General features: G+C 34.4%; 1 protein-coding gene across 38 annotated transcripts in view; it reads left to right on the plus strand.

Moving 5' to 3' along the window:
- The window catches only part of LOC149789875 (uncharacterized), a 704,306-nt gene that overhangs the window by 161,675 nt on the left and 524,926 nt on the right, over window positions 1–17,705 (plus strand). For all 38 annotated transcript variants that reach the window (XR_016423748.1, XM_089971883.1, XM_089971882.1 and 35 more), the window contains 11 exons: window positions 3,006–3,186; window positions 5,060–5,246; window positions 5,615–5,731; window positions 7,014–7,326; window positions 7,727–7,814; window positions 8,831–8,960; window positions 10,532–10,668; window positions 11,672–11,837; window positions 12,202–12,345; window positions 13,055–13,246; window positions 17,260–17,459. Coding sequence is in view for 37 of the 38 variants with exons in the window: in XM_089971883.1 (XP_089828009.1) it covers window positions 3,006–3,186; window positions 5,060–5,246; window positions 5,615–5,731; window positions 7,014–7,326; window positions 7,727–7,814; window positions 8,831–8,960; window positions 10,532–10,668; window positions 11,672–11,837; window positions 12,202–12,345; window positions 13,055–13,246; window positions 17,260–17,459 (1,855 nt within the window). In the remaining variant the exon portion in view is untranslated. The remainder of the gene's footprint in view (window positions 1–3,005; window positions 3,187–5,059; window positions 5,247–5,614; window positions 5,732–7,013; window positions 7,327–7,726; window positions 7,815–8,830; window positions 8,961–10,531; window positions 10,669–11,671; window positions 11,838–12,201; window positions 12,346–13,054; window positions 13,247–17,259; window positions 17,460–17,705) is intronic.

Raw genomic sequence — 17,705 nt, forward strand, 5'->3', positions numbered from 1 at the left:
ACATTATAAACTGGATAAGGTCATTTTTCATGTCTGACATTACAAACTGGACAAGGTCATTTACATGTCTGACATTATAAACTGGATAAGGTCCTTTTTCATGTCTGACATTACAAACTGGATAAGGTCATTTTTCATGTCTGACATTATAAACTGGATAAGGTCATTTTTCATGTCTGACATTACAATCTGGATAAGGTCATTTTTCATGTCTGACATTACAATCTGGATAAGGTCATTTACATGTCTGACATTACAATCTGGATAAGGTCATTTTTCATGTCTGACATTACAATCTGGATAAGGTCATTTTTCATGTCTGACATTACAATCTGGATAAGGTCATTTTTCATGTCTGACATTATAAACTGGATAAGGTCATTTTTCATGTCTGACATTATAAACTGGATAAGGTCATTTTTCATGTCTGACATTACAAACTGGATAAGGTCATTTTTCATGTCTGACATTATAAACTGGACAAGGTCATTTTTCATGTCTGACATTACAAACTGGATAAGGTCATTTTTCATGTCTGACATTACAAACTGGATAAGGTCATTTTTCATGTCTGACATTACAATCTGGATAAGGTCATTTTTCATGTCTGACATTACAATCTGGATAAGGTCATTTACATGTCTGACATTATAAACTGGATAAGGTCATTTTTCATGTCTGACATTACAAACTGGACAAGGTCATTTACATGTCTGACATTATAAACTGGATAAGGTCCTTTTTCATGGCAAACATGATAAACAGGATAAGGTCATTTTTCATGTCTGACATTATGAACTGGAGGTTATTAAGATGTCTAACATAATAAACTGGACAAGGTCATTTTTCATGTCTGACATTATAAATAGATAATACATTTCAGTCTGCTTTTCTTGTATCTATGGAAAATTGCAAGTTGCTTGTATATCAGATTTCAAAAATGAGTAAATAGTAGTGATGATGACGATTTAGTTTGGGTATTATAGCATGCTTAGTCTTTGAACAAAATTGTGTTCTTCATATTTCCTGTCAACTTTTATCTACCAGCTAATATACAAAAGTATGTATGTATTATGACAAAGTGTTCTGAAACAGCTACATCATGTCCAACATGTCCAACAAATGAATTACAAGTATTTCTTGTTGTGTCCAACAAAGGAATTAAAATGCCAGGTTGCTGTCTTGATATTTTCAACATTTGAAAATGGTTGACATAATTCTGATGTAGTTATTGTGCCTTTATCAGTTGTTTAAATACTACTTAGCCACAAAGAATAAGATGTGTAAAATCTCTTGGACTCAACAAACCCTTGAAGACTGTGACTGAATATTTCCTATGAGCTCTGTACTTGTTTCAAAACAAAACAAGATTTGAAACTGTTTTGTGGTTGCAGTGTGTTACCGTGTACCACCCTTTGTAAGAACATCAAGCCTAGACTGTAATTATGACTTAAGAAGGCAGACTCAGCATTATTTTCATCCTCCAACACTTTTTTTATGAACCTGATTAGATAAAACTGTATATTTGGACTTGATTGGATTTCTCTGTCAATTCAGTGTCATGTGTTTTCAAGGCTGTGAATCATCTTCTTGACAATGTTTATTTCATTATGAAAAACATTGATTGGTCAGGTTCCAGAATATACAGTTTTCAGTGTTTAAAAAAATATTTTTGTAAATATGTAGTCTTAGAGAAACATTTGATCATAGAAGGATAATACTAACACTAAAAAATCTACAGTAAATCAAGAACAGATAATAACACATCTTCTGGTATATCTAATAATATGGAACATACATATATATATAAAATTTATTACTAAATAAAGATAAACAGTTTTATCAATATTTGTATTATGTATAATGCACACTTATTAGAGATATAGAAAAAAATAAAATAAAAAAAAATAATTTTAAAATATATATATATATATATATATATATATATATATATATATATATATATATATATATATATATATATATATATATATAATAAAATGTATATATATATATATATATAACAAAAAAATATATCTTGATATAATCTTCACAAATGTTAAATGGGTTATCGGAACTCAATTTATATAATAAAAAAAATACGGTGTGCATAATGCTTACTAACAAGTATTTTATAAATAATTAATCATATTATATTGAGAATTAATTTATAAATTCACTTTCATTTTTAATGAATTAGTAAACTTATTTTTATGATATTAGATTATACTTTTACCAATTAAGTTTCTCTGCAAAGTAAAATAATATGAAAATATTTTTATCTAATTGTAAACAGGACGTAATTCAGAAAAAATTTTAAAAAATTAATGAATGTCATATAGTGTTTTTGAATTTAGATCTTTTGGATATACCGTATTAAGACGGTGAATCCAATAGGTTTCCTTTAGCAGACATTCCATTTCAGAATCAGCTTTAATGATAGGTTGGAAGGAGAAATCTTGCAATGTATGGGAAATTTTGTTAAAATGTGCGACAACATGAGATGAAAATGATTGATCAATATAATTTTTTATATCTGATCTATGTTGGTTCATACGTTTAGATATTTGTTGACTGGTTTGTCCAACATACTGGATGCCACATTTTTTGCATGTTATCAAATAAATAACATTTGATGTTGCACAATTAGTATCACAATGCATATTAAAAGTTTCTTTCATATTATTACTTTTGAAAGAGGTATTTTCATTAATAAATGAACAGTGTGAACATCCAGGTCTATTACATTTAGTTGATGATCCTATTTTATATGATGGTTTTTCTATATATGTATATAGTAAGTAAAGAAACTGCAAGTATAGAAACTGCAGGCAGTGACTTAGAGAATTTTGTGATCCCTGTTATGTTTTTTAAAATTTTTACTGTTTCTACAGCCTTAAAAATAGAACAAATCTGATTACATATTGATTGATCTAAAACAATTAGGGCTGCTGCACCAATTTGCAAGGAATTGTCTTATTTATTTTTGACATTTCTCATTGCAGTTACATGGATGTGGAGGAAAAAACTGTTGAAGAACCCAAGGTCAAATCTGCTCCCATTATTGACCTAAAACCAGAACCGTTAGAGGTTGAGGAAGGTGAACCAGCCAAATTCATGGTCAAGGTTGGAGGTCATCCACGACCCAGGGTCACCTGGTACATCAATGGCGGCATAATTGCAGGTGTAAGTATTCCATTTAGTAATTAATTTGAATTCCCAGAAAATGATAAGCAATGTTTTTTTTAGCTGACCTGATCATGATGTGAGCTTATGTGTCCAACAATATTTGCTATTTTAAACTTCAAAAATCCACTGGATCATTTTAAGTCAAATTCTTCACAGAGCTTCCAGTAGATGTTCACGATACACTACTAAATATGGCTGCTGTTGCTATAAATAGACAAACCTTTATGACCAAATTTGACAGACGGCATCCTGATATAAAGGGCTTTCAGACTTTTACAAATGTTGATGATCCATCAGGTATGGTTGTTGTTACTAAAAATAGGACGGACTTTACATGACTGATCAGAACTTGACCATATTTGACAGACATCATCTAGGCATGAATGGCGTTCAGTCTATACAAATGTTGATGATATGCCATCAGATATGACCACTGATAATAAAAACTACCATACAGTGACTTAACAAAAAGTACCAAAGAGAATTTGACCAAATTTTACTAGAAGCATCCTGGCATAAAGGATTTAAGTTGATACAAATTATATTGATCTGCCATTACTAAATGTTGGAAAAACTTTAAAGAACTTCTCACGAAGTTTCCAGCTGAATTGGACCAAATTTGACAGAAAGCATTCTGCCATGAAAGACTTTGAAATTTATACCAATAATGCAGATCTGCCGTCAGAAATGGATGCCACTACTAAAAATAGAAAAGTCTTTTATTGACTTCTTCACAAGTAGTACTGAAGAGAATTGGACAAAATTTAAGTCACACCAATAGTGGCATAAGGGCTTTTAAGTTTGTAACCAATAGTGGCATAAGGGCTTTTAAGTTTGTACACCAATAGTGGCATAAGGGCTTTTAAGTTTGTACACCAGTAGTGGCATAAGGGGTTTTAAGTTTGTACACCAATAGTGGCATAAGGGCTTTTAAGTTTGTACACCAATAGTGGCATAAGGGCTTTTAAGTTTGTACACATTGTTTTATTTTGCCATTGGATATGGGCACAATTTCTAAAAATTGAGAAACATTCTAACAACTTAAGAAAATTGGAGGAATTTGAACAAATTTGACAGAAAGCATGGTATGAAGTGCTGTCTAATTTTTAGAATTAATTAAGGTGTGCCATCAAATATGACGACTGTTGATGTGTACATGTACTTATAACATTATCAGTTTTTAATTGTCTTCAAGTTGTAAAATAATTATTATATACTATGTGTTTGACATTAACTTTATATTACCAGTAAATCAAAGACTTTCTGTAAAGAATATTATGCCCAGTGCAATATTCCTTTACATAAGTATATAACCAGAGGATGTTTCCCCTCCCCCCTCCCCAGTTAACTTGGAGTGAGTCTTTGTTGGATTCCAACCAATAAAATGCAAACACAAGAGGCATCATTGCAATATATGCTACAGATATAAATAGAAAAAACACATAAAGATATAAACTTCCTTGAAGATTTAGTGCCCGTTTACTGTTGCCTGAAGTAAATTTCTCCATTCCTTCCTCATTATAAGTGTTCATTTTTGATAAAGTTTATTAGAAAGCAATTATTTTTACTTGCAGTCATGCAGTGTATGAGAAGCAAGAATTGTTGTTCTTGTTCTTGTTATAAAGCATGAAAAAATATCAGAAAATAAAAGCCACATCACCACCATTGTGTAGACTAATGACTAAGGGACTCCAAGGTATGTCTTCTAGATCAACACACTAACTAATTTAGCCAAAATCAATCACACCTTTCTAGGAGACAAATAGATGATGCTCATATACAGCATATTTGCTACAGATTCTGTGCATTTTAGACTAATTCTTCCAGTCCACTAAGACTAAATATTAACCAAGTCAGCTGTCTTTTACAGGCCACAAGATTTAAAGTTCGCTATGATGGCATGATCCATTACCTAGAAATTCCACGTGTCCGTGAAACTGATAGTGGTACTGTACGTGTTGTCGCCAAAAACAACATGGGTGAAGCCGAGGCCAGTACATCCCTTGCAGTCATCCCACGTGAGGACTGGCGATCACGACTACGACAGGCACCCAAAGGTATGTGCAAGCATTAGAAAGATAATTACATTTACAATGTTTGTCATTATTGAAATATGATAGGGCATGAATGATTTTACATGAAAGTGTATTGAAACCATTTATTGTTATACAAGATTGAGAAAATTATGTGATATACAAGATTAATAGATGACAATAATTATTACTTTGATGATGATGATAATGGTGATGAGGAAGAGGATAATTAGCTATTAGTAACATTTTGTTCATCGTTTAATGGCATTTTAATGTATTTGATTTTCAGAATTTAAGATATGTATAGGATTGTCAAAATTTAAAATATGTATTGGATTTTAAGTAATTCTTAATGCAAAAGCATATCTGATTTATTGTTGATTATACTGTAGGAGAACTTGAAATTGAACTGGAGAGACGAAAGAAAGTGGAACAACGATCAGTTGAATTGCAGAAAGCTTTTGAGAAACCAAAAGCTACTGAATTTGAGCTTAGAAAGGTTGAGAAAGGTAAGTATTGAGATAAGAGTTTGATATTAAGCAAAGTATGTCCTGCAGCAATAACCTTAACAGTAGTTTTGCCTTTCCTCATGTCCAGAATCTTGAAACATGGCGTGTAATTTCCCACCAAGGACTTGGTGTCCAGTGATTTTACCTGCTGGTTGAATGGTTCTTCTCAGACTGTATTGTCATATCAATATGAGATTTCCAATGAAAGACTCAGACTGTATTGTCATATCGATATGAGGTTTCCACTGAAGGACTCAGACTGTATTGTCATATCAATATGAGATTTCCACTGAAGGACTCAGACTGTATTGTCATATCAATATGAGATTTCCACTGAAGGACTCCTTTTGATATGTTAATGGTCCAGAATAAAAACATTGCCAATCTGTCATAGAAAATAAACGCCATGGTGGACAGCTTGAAAAGCTTATTATGTCTATTCCTCCTGTCATATTGACATAGGTTTTTGCTCAGTCTGATGTAAAACATAGCTTCCTTGGTGTCCTTGGTGAAAATCATGTTACTCCTTTAGAAAGAATTTTCATGTAAACATGGGGTTTTACTAAAAGACTTGTTATGAAATTTACTCTGTGCTTAAAGACATTGATGCCATTATGTCCTTCCCATATTGATACCACAGCAACCATAATTAAAATATTGTTATGGCTGGGGATGTTTTTTCAGCATGGTGTTTTCTCAAACTCTTTGAATATACAGCTGGTCCTATGTTGATAAGATATTAATCTCACCTCAGAAATGGTTTTTTTATTGGTCATCTTGAAAATCTTCATAAGGTTACATCTTCTGAGTGTTTGGTTATGTCAGCATGGGCTTTTCACTTATATACTGTTACAATATGGAGCTCTTCTAGAATGAAAATAATGCTGATTTTGTCCACCAATATTACAGCCATACTGGCCATTGCAAAGACATTGTTACCTTTAGTCTGAAATGAATGATGTTATTGACATGTGGTTTTCACTGAAAATCTTTTGCAATATGTAATTGGTCCTGAAAGAATGGTGCATATCTGATCACCAACATGTCCATGGTATTAAGAACAAGTTTGAACACCCAATCTATTTGACCTTTATGTCATGTTACATATGACATGATTTTTTAAAGCTTTCTAAACAGAAAGAAAATACATTGATTATGTAATCATTTGGTACCCAATTTGTACATTGTATAAACAAAGCATTTGCTTCATAAAAGTTCACTACATTGCTTCTGATATACTGTTTTGATATTAGAAAATAACTGTATATTGTATTTACTTCAGCCAAAGAGGCAAAAATCCAGCTTGTACATGAGCGTGAGGTTATGATGACAGAGGAGAGGTACATTACTGAGAAGTTTGAGCTAAAACCTGTCTTACCCCGTGAACATCAGCTGCCAGCCCGTGTTGTTCGCCCAGATCGCCCTGAAATCCAACTGGAGATCCAGAAAGCACATATGGTGGCTGTAATTCCACAGGAGCAACCCATGGATGAGACTAAAGTGTCAGTGGCACAAGTTATCCTCGAGAGACGAGAACCACCCATCTTTACAAAACCACTTAGACCAGCCAGAATTACAGAGGGAAATCCATTGACGTAAGTCCTGAAGTCTGAAATTGATGAAATGTTGATAAATATAGCTTTCTCTTTTGCCATTTGTGACATGTATGAATTTTGCTTTAATTTATGTGCAATATTATGTATGTGGAATCCTTTTCTCTGATTTGGAATCTAAACTGTAATAGAGGAATTGTTGATAAACATATCTATCTGTTGTTGTGGGTAGTGCTGAGTGTTAATTTTGCTTTAGTTTATTTAGAATAATATGTGTGGAATCCTTTCCTCTGATTTGGAATTTGAACTTTTAGGATTTAATAACAGAATTCTTAAAAGTGTTTATGCTTTTCTTGTCTAAAATTAATATTTGTAAGAACAGTAAATCAACAGGCAGACTTAGCAGGGTCGTACATTTTCACATGGTTTCTTTTTTTTGCAGTCTTGAAGTTCACTTCAAGGGTTATCCACCACCACTGATTACTTGGTACAGAGACAGCTTTGAGATCCAACCATCTCATGACTTCCAGGTAAGAGGCAAAATTATCCCACACAACTATGTCTAAGATCTTCTTATTTCATTGGTCTGTTCTAGCTTGCAGTAGAGATAACAGTTCCATGTAGTGTTGACTTTACATCATACTGATTGCTGTAGTATGGTATTGACTCGACATCATACTGATTGCTGTAGTATGGTACTGACTCAACATCATACTGATTGATGTAGTATGGTATTGACTCAACATCATACTGATTGATGTAGTATGGTATTGACTCAACATCATACTGATTGATGTAGTATGGTATTGACTCAGCATCATACTTATTGCTATAGTATGGTATTGACTCAACGTCATACTGATTGCTGTAGTATGGTACTGACTCTACGTCATACTGATTGCTGTAATATGGTATTGACTCAACATCATAGTGATTGATGTAGTATGGTATTGACTCAACATCATACTTATTGCTGTAGTATGGTATTGACTCTACATCATACTGATTGCTGTAGTATGATATTGACTCAACATCATGCTGATGGCTGTAGTATGGTATTGACTCTACATCATACTGATTGATGTAATATGGTACTGACTCTACATCATACTGATTGCTATGGTATGGTATTAACTCTATACATCATGCTGATTGTTGTAGTTTGGTACTGACTCAACATCATACTGATAAGTCTAGTATGGTATTGACTCTACATCATACTGATAGTTGTAGTATGGTATTGACCCTACATCATGCTAATTGTTGTAGTATGGTATTGACTCTACATTATACTGATTGCTTTAGTATGGTATCAACTCCACATAATGTGCCTTTCATTGTACTTTTGATGTTTCTTGCTGCAAGCAGTGAATATATATATATATATATATATATATATATATATATATATATATATATATATATATATATATAGTGCATGGTAGGATAGGATTTGTTTTTAGACAAAACTGTCTTTGATCCATCTTCAACAGTCTTTAAGCATTTTTGAGGGATTGCAATACATGAACATCTTTCCATTGTTCAGATCACAACAGATGAGACCACCAGCATCCTGCGTGTCCCTGAGGTGTTTCCTGAGGATACTGGGATGTTTACTGTCAAGGCTTACAATATGTATGGACAGGTCCAGTGTAAGGCTAAACTCACTGTCATTGGTAAGTCAGTATTTGGCAGTCTAACAGTATGTATTTACAGACAAAATGTAAGGCTAAACTCACTTTCATTTTCAAGTCCATATTTAACAGTCTTACAGTTTATATGGACAAGTCCATTGTAATGCATATTTGACAGTCTTACAGTTTATATGGACAAGTCCAATGTAATACATATTTGACAGTCTTACAGTTTATATGGACAAGTCCATTGTAATGCATATTTGACAGTCTTACAGTTTATATGGACAAGTCCAATGTAATACATATTTGACAGTCTTACAGTTTATATGGACAAGTCCAATGTAATACATATTTTGACAGTCTTACAGTTTATATGGACAAGTCCAATGTAATACATATTTGACAGTGTTGCAGATGTTTCTGTTACATGCATATTATATCTTCAGCATTTTCGGGAGGCTGCAGCATTTTAAATCTTTGTTTATCTTCATCTCAGATCTCCTGCAAATAGTGAGACAGTGTTTCAAATACTTAATAATAATTTGCCAACTTTGTGGCTTTAAAACTTGATGGGTCAAATATAATAAATATCTCCACTCAGCTACTATAGTCAGTGTTTGTATGGATACAGGTATAAAATAAAATTGAAACCTGCAAAGGAGGCCATTGTTTTGTTGATATTTGTTTTTGTAGAACACAGTCTAGTATGTGACATTTTAATTAGGGAATCAGTCTAGTATGTGAAGATTTAATTAGTGGATCACAGTCTAGTGTGTGAGGGTTTAATTAGAGGATCACAGTCTAGTATGTGAAGATTTAATTAGGGGATCACAGTCTAGTATGTGAAGATTTAATTAGGGGATCACAGTCTAGTATGTGAAGATTTAATTAGGGAATCAGTCTAGTATGTGAGGTTTTAATTAGGGGATCAGAGTCTTGTATGTAAGGATATAATTAAGGGATTACAGTCTTGTATATGAGGATTTAATTAAGGGACCAGTCTTGTAAGAAAGAATTTAATTATGGGATTACAGTCTTGTATGTGAGAATTTGAGGATTTATTAAATAAAATTGCTACAGAAAATAGAATTACAATCATTCATCTCAACATTGCATTCCTTTTCTGTAGAAAGTAAAATTACAGCTTTTTATTTATGTATAATGTTAAATTACAGCTTCTTATTTCTGTATAAAGTAAAATTACAGCTTTTTATTTATGTATAATGTTAAATTACAGATTCTTATTTCTGTATAAAGTAAAATTACAGCTTTTTATTTCTGTATAAAGTAAAATTACAGCTTTTTATTTCTGTATAAAGTAAAATTACAGCTTTTTATTTATGTATAATGTTAAATTACAGCATATTTCTGTATAAAGTAAAATTACAGCCTTTTATTTATGCATAAAGTAAATTTACAGCTTAAATTACAGCTTTTTATTTTGCATAAAGTAAAGTTACAGCTTTTTATTTCTGTATAAAGTAAAATTACAGCTTTTTATTTCTGTATAGAGTATAATTGCAGCTTTTTATTTCTGAAGAAAGTAAAAAATATTGCTGTCCATTTTAGTATGAAGTAGAATTATAGCTGTCTATTTGTTGTCATTACAGAGGAGGAGGAGCCAGAGAAAGATGTTCCTCCAGAGTTCCGTCAGCAGACTCATGACACTCAGGTCTTGGAAGGAGAACCTGTCACGTTTGACTGCCAAGTCACTGGTCATCCTTCACCTACTGTCCATTGGGAGAAGGTGACCTGATTTTGTAATGCTTGTATACAGTGCTGTCTTGTGTATCTAATTTCTGTTGATCAAACTTCTGCACGGGGAAAGATTTCACATGATATAAGAAGTTCAGGTTTCTTCAACCTTTTTAATGAAGACAGTTTACAGTGGATAAAAGGTTGAGATTATGACAAGTGTTAAATGCCAGTGAATAAAAATAAAAAGAGACTTTAAACTTTTTCTGGAAAACATAGTTTCTCATGACCGATACCCTGTCAATGATTTCATCATACCATAAAACCTGTCCTGAGTGACCACCTGCTATGAGTGACCACCTGTCGTTTATGACTATAATTATAATGCCTGGATCAGTTGTATTATATAAATGCACTGTCATGAGCATCCAACTGTAGAATGTGACCATGGTTTTTTGGCATCATAAAACAGGTAAACGCTGTTGACCTTTTTTGAATCCATTGTAATGATGACTACTTAGGATGGTCTGCAAGCAAAGTGCAAATTGTTCTAAACAACACTGTTACAAACAATTGCATGCCAAAACTGAGATAAGCACCACTGACCTTTATTTAGATTTTTTATTTTTTCCTTCTTAAACCCTGTTGAATTTTGACATTTAAATATAGTCAGCTTGCACAAACCTGTTTTAAGAGACATCCTGTCTTGAGGGATCATTTTAATTGGCAGAAGAGGTGGTCTTTAAATACAGGTTTACCGTATTAGAAAATGAAATCTGTGCTTTAAGCAAATAGTTGTAAATGACAGGTGTTATTCCACAGCTATTTAACAAATTATAATTTACTGTATAAATAGATCCATGAAATCTTGTAAAAGTTTGGTTTTCGTATTGTTAGACCTGGAATCCTGCCATGTAAAATTTAGGCTAATGGTAGGAGTTAATTATCAGTAAAGGTTGTCTTAAATAGACATTGCCCAAATTTTGTTTTCATTGGGATTGGGTTTTTGTTTAAGTTTCGACTTATCTTGTAAAAGTTATGTTGCTATATTGCAGGATGGCAAACCAATGAGGGAGAGCCCACACTGGAAGTTTATCTCAGAGCAGGAGAATTACACTTTGCTGATCTTTGAGGCCAAACCTGAGAATGCTGGGCAGTATGCATGTGTGGCCATTAACAAAGCAGGCAAGGCAACCTGCACTGCTAAATTGGCTGTAGAAAGTAAGTACTTAGGGAAAAAGTTATTTCTTGTCTGAGCAGAAAAAGTTAAACATTATTACACTGCATGTTTGTGGAACATTTTTCCAGCTAGCACTTAACAGAAAAATTTGCAGTTTTCTCCAAAAAAAATCTAATTTTTAGATTTGTTAAATGCAGCTTCTGATTTGAGAATATATTGCTTTTGTTTTATGCCTGCAGCAATAATCAATTTGCTATAGAATTTTCCATGTCTTTGTCAGTCTTTTATATATTATTTTGTTTAATGGCATGTCAGCACAATACAGACAATATAGTTGTGATTAAAAGTTAAGTTTTAAAGTGTAGATACATGTTTGTTGATTTTTAGATTTTTGTTGCTTTGTAGTTCCTGTCCAGCCCCCTGAAACCCTAGAGCCCTTCCACATGGAACCACCAGTACGGACCCCAGCTGTCATAGAGGAGCCACAGAATCTCTCAGTGGATGAGGGTGAACCTGTCACATTCACATGCAGAATCAGTGGATCACCAAGCAAGTTTTTTCACAACATTGAACCATTATGTACATGTCAAGTCTTCTTTTGCAGACCATGATAGCAGTATACAAGAGTGTTTTAGAACAACAACTTGAAATTGAGCTGGTGTTGGGTAAGGTTTGATGTTGTTTCAGGGTTCCCCCAGTCAAAAAAAAAGCATGACTGGGGGAACCCTGAGACAACATCAAACTGGAGAAGAAAAAAACTGTCATGTAAAGTATTGGAAAGTTCATGGAAAATAATTGTCATGGAAAGTATTGGAAAATTCGTGGAAAAAAAAGTGATATGAAGAGTAATGGAGAGCTCATGGAAAATAGTCAAAATATGAAAAGTCCTATTACTTGCTTTTCACTCCAGTTTTAAATTGGGTAGATCAGATAACTGTAAGGTGAGGAGAAGGCCGTCTTGACAAAAAAAGCTGGTTATATGGTTATCTTTCATATCATGCTGATCAGTATTATCATTATTTCCTGTGTACAGATCCAACATTCTAACTTTAATCGTAAACATTAATTTAGTCATGGAAAATAAGTACTGAAATTCATCATGGAGAAATCAGGGTACAAAGGCAGATTTGATTTGTGTCATCATGATACAATATCCATGTTGAAAGCAGACTACTGTGATCAAAATGTGTAGTTTACACAGCTACTAAACAGTGATCCAGCTTCAATACATCATACGCTTATTTTTATCTTATTTCAGCTCCAGTTGTCACATGGTATCGAAACAATCAGATAGTCAAACCGTCCAAGTACTTCCGGATGGACTCGACACCCGATGGTGTCCACAGACTCACAATCCAGGAAGCCTTCCCAGAAGACACTGGAACATATCGCTGTGTTGCCAGAAATAAAGCAGGCGAGACATCTTGTCAGGCATATCTTAAAGTTCATGGTAAGTAGTGTTTCAAGGAATTACTTCATTTTGTATTATGCATGCTTGATACCTATGTGCTTAGTCTTCCATGCCATGCAGTGTTATGGGATTCACAGCAGTATTGTTTTTGATTAACTGTCCATGCCATGCAGTGTTATGGGATTCACAGGAGTATTGTTTTTGATTGTCTGTCCATGCCATGCAGTGTTATGGGATTCACAGCAGTATTGTTTTTGATTATCTGTCCATGCCATGCAGTGTTATGGGATTCACAGCAGTATTGTATTGTTTTTGATTATCCGTCCATGCCATGCAGGGTTTTGGGATTCACAGCAGTATTGTTTTTGATTATCTGTCCATGCCATGCAGTGTTATGGGATTCACAGGGGTATTGTTTTTGATTATCAGTCCATGCCATGCAGTGTTATGGGATTCACAGCAGTATTGGTTTTTGATTGTCTGTCCATGCCATGCAGTGTTATGGGATTCACAGCAGTATTGTTTTTGATTGTCTGTCCATGCCATGCAGTGTTATGGGATTCACAGCAGTATTGTTTTTGATTGTCTGTCCATGCCATGCAGTGTTATGGGATTCACAGGGGTATTGTTTTTGATTGTCTGTCCATGCCATGCAGTGTTATGGGATTCACAGGGGTATTGTTTTTGATTATCTGTCCATGCCATGCAGTGTTATGGGATTCACAGCAGTATTGTTTTTGATTATCAGTCCATGCCATGCAGTGTTATGGGATTCACAGGGGTATTGTTTTTGATTATCTGTCCATGCCATGCAGTGTTATGGGATTCACAGGGGTATTGTTTTTGATTATCTGTCCATGCCATGCAGTGTTATGGGATTCACAGCAGTATTGTTTTTGATTATCTGTCCATGCCATGCAGTGTTATGGGATTCACAGGGGTATTGTTTTTGATTATCTGCCCATGCCATGCAGTGTTATGGGATTCACAGCAGTATTGTTTTTGATTATCTGTCCATGCCATGCAGTGTTATGGGATTCACAGCAGTATTGTATTGTTTTTGATTATCCGTCCATGCCATGCAGGGTTTTGGGATTCACAGCAGTATTGTTTTTGATTATCTGTCCATGCCATGCAGTGTTATGGGATTCACAGCAGTATTGTTTTTGATTATCTGTCCATGCCATGCAGTGTTATGGGATTCACAGCAGTATTGTATTGTTTTTGATTATCCGTCCATGCCATGCAGTGTTATGGGATTCACAGCAGTATTGTTTTTGATTATCTGTCCATGCCATGCAGTGTTATGGGATTCACAGCAGTATTGTATTGTTTTTGATTATCCGTCCATGCCATGCAGGGTTTTGGGATTCACAGCAGTATTGTTTTTGATTATCTGTCCATGCCATGCAGTGTTATGGGATTCACAGCAGTATTGTTTTTGATTATCTGTCCATGCCATGCAGTGTTATGGGATTCACAGCAGTATTGTATTGTTTTTGATTATCCGTCCATGCCATGCAGTGTTATGGGATTCACAGCAGTATTGTTTTTGATTATCTGTCCATGCCATGCAGTGTTATGGGATTCACAGCAGTATTGTATTGTTTTTGATTATCCGTCCATGCCATGCAGGGTTTTGGGATTCACAGCAGTATTGTTTTTGATTATCTGTCCATGCCATGCAGTGTTATGGGATTCACAGGGGTATTGTTTTTGATTATCCGTCCATGCCATGCAGTGTTATGGGATTCACAGCAGTATTGTTTTTGATTATCTGTCCATGCCATGCAGGGTTTTGGGATTCACAGCAGTATTGTTTTTGATTATCTGTCCATGCCATGCAGTGTTATGGGATTCACAGCAGTATTGTTTTTGATTATCTGTCCATGCCATGCAGTGTTATGGGATTCACAGCAGTATTGTTTTTGATTATCTGTCCATGCCATGCAGTGTTATGGGATTCACAGCAGTATTGTATTGTTTTTGATTATCCGTCCATACCATGCAGGGTTTTGGGATTCACAGCAGTATTGTTTTTGATTATCTGTCCATGCCATGCAGTGTTATGGGATTCACAGGGGTATTGTTTTTGATTATCTGCCCATGCCATGTAGTGTTATGGGATTCACAGCAGTATTGTTTTTGATTATCTGTCCATGCCATGCAGTGTTATGGGATTCACAGCAGTATTGTTTTTGATTATCAGTCCATGCTATGCAGGGTTTTGGGATTCACAGCAGTATTGTTTTTGATTATCTGTCCATGCCATGCAGTGTTATGGGATTCACAGGGGTATTGTTTTTGATTATCAGTCCATGCCATGCAGGGTTTTGGGATTCACAGCAGTATTGTTTTTGGTTATCTGTCCATGCCATGCAGGGTTTTGGGATTCACAGCAGTATTGTTTTTGATTATCTGTCCATGCCATGCAGTGTTATGGGATTCACAGCAGTATTGTTTTTGATTATCTGTCCATGCCATGCAGTGTTATGGGATTCACAGCAGTATTGGTTTTTATTAGCCGTCTATGCCAGGCAGGCTTTTTCCATTTACAGCAATATTAGTTTTTGGGAATGAACTATGTCCCACTGAATCTTACAGTGAAAGATGAAACTGTCAGAGGTCTCTGGTGAAATGACATGTATATTCAGTGGACCATGACATGCATATTCATTGGACTTAGACATGTATATTCATTGGACCTAGACATGTATATTCAATGGACCTTGACATGTATATTCATTGGACCTAGACATGTATATTCATTGGACCTAGACATGTATATTCATTGGACCTAGACATGTATATTCATTGGACCTAGACATGTATATTCAGTGGACCTAGACATGAATATTCAGTGGACCTAGACATGTATATTCATTGGACCTAGACATGTATATTCAATGAACCTAGACATGTATATTCATTGGACCTAGACACGTATATTCATTGGACCTAGACATGTATATTAAATGAACCTGTTGAGTCAGAGAATTATATGAATACCCATTCTGCCTTTAGCCCAGCTTTAACATATTTAACCTCCATGAATCCAAATATTTCTTAAATATTCTAACCAATCACAATCCTGTCCATCATAAAACTTAACTCCAAATCTTTCTTGGAAATATTTCAACCAATCACAAGTCTGCATACATTGATTTCAAGTAAGGCTTTCAAGTCTGGAGTAACATTTATTTCTCAAAATATTGGGTAACTTGCCATGGTTGTGGACCACCACACAGCTGTAAACAACTTGGAGAGAAACCTATCAGATTTAAGTGTATGGCAGTTATTTGCTTGAAACAATATCATACAACAACCAAGTGTGTTTTACTGATTAGCCATTGTGCTTGACTGATTAACCATAGCCATTATTTTTTTAATTAGCTATTGTTTTTGACTGATTAGCCATTTTGTTTGACTGATTAGCCATTGTGTTTGACTGATTAGTGATAGCCATAGTGTTTGAGTGATTAGCCATAGCCATTGTGTTTGACTGATTACCATTTATGATGTACATTCATAATGTGTACAGTATCATTCAGGAGTCCAAAATGGGGTTATATCAATCTTACAATGTATGACATGCATCATAGTAATAAACACCTGAAATCTTGCTTTCATGTCTTCATCACCTCAATTGCACAGTGGTGTTACACCAAATGGAAGTGCTAGTTGATTTTATGAGGCATATTGATATGCTGACTGCATACTTTCATTGACACTTGTAGCAACTTATATTTTGGTACACTACTACGTAGACTACATACCATAGAACTTTACATAATAATAATAATATTTATTACAAGTTCCTGTGTATGTTTTCTCTCTTTCTCTCTCTCTATATATATATGTGTGTGTGTGTGTGTGTGTGTGTGTTCCCCTTGGGTATTTTTCTCAGTATTATGTTACAGTAAGTCATAAAATCAAACACCTGGTTATTTAAACGTGTACTCTCCTATTTAGACCTTGATGTTATTTTTGCTGTTGTTTTGTTTTACCAACATCTTGACTGTACACATTATGTATGCATATTTGCTTTCTAGGCCTTGAGAGCGAGCCTGAGCCCATTCAGCCTGAGACATCAACACAGCAACCACCGCAGTTTGACAAGCCAATTAGCAATACACTGGTGGTGGAGGGAAGCCCTGCTAAGTTCACTGCAGAGTTCAGCGGAACTCCAAGACCCCAGATCACATGGCTAAGGAATGCTCTGCAAGTCTTGCAGGAAACCAGAAATATCAGGGTAAAGTTTATATATTTTTAATGATTGAATGAGAAATTTGGAGTTTTTAATCCTGTGTTCATGGAAATGTTATGATACGGAAAAAGAGACATTTAAAAACTTCACTTAACTACCCCCCCCCCCTTAAAAGCCACAAACTACATTGAGCAAAACTGTATTGTATGCTTAAAGGAAAAACAAATTAAAAGACTGAAATAAGGTTTACTTTTGCATATGTGTGTGTTAAAACATTTAAAAACTGAATAT

This window comes from Sinohyriopsis cumingii, chromosome 10, assembly GCF_028554795.1.
Source record: "Sinohyriopsis cumingii isolate HCF-2022 chromosome 10, ASM2855479v2, whole genome shotgun sequence".
NCBI lineage: Eukaryota > Metazoa > Mollusca > Bivalvia > Unionida > Unionidae > Sinohyriopsis > Sinohyriopsis cumingii.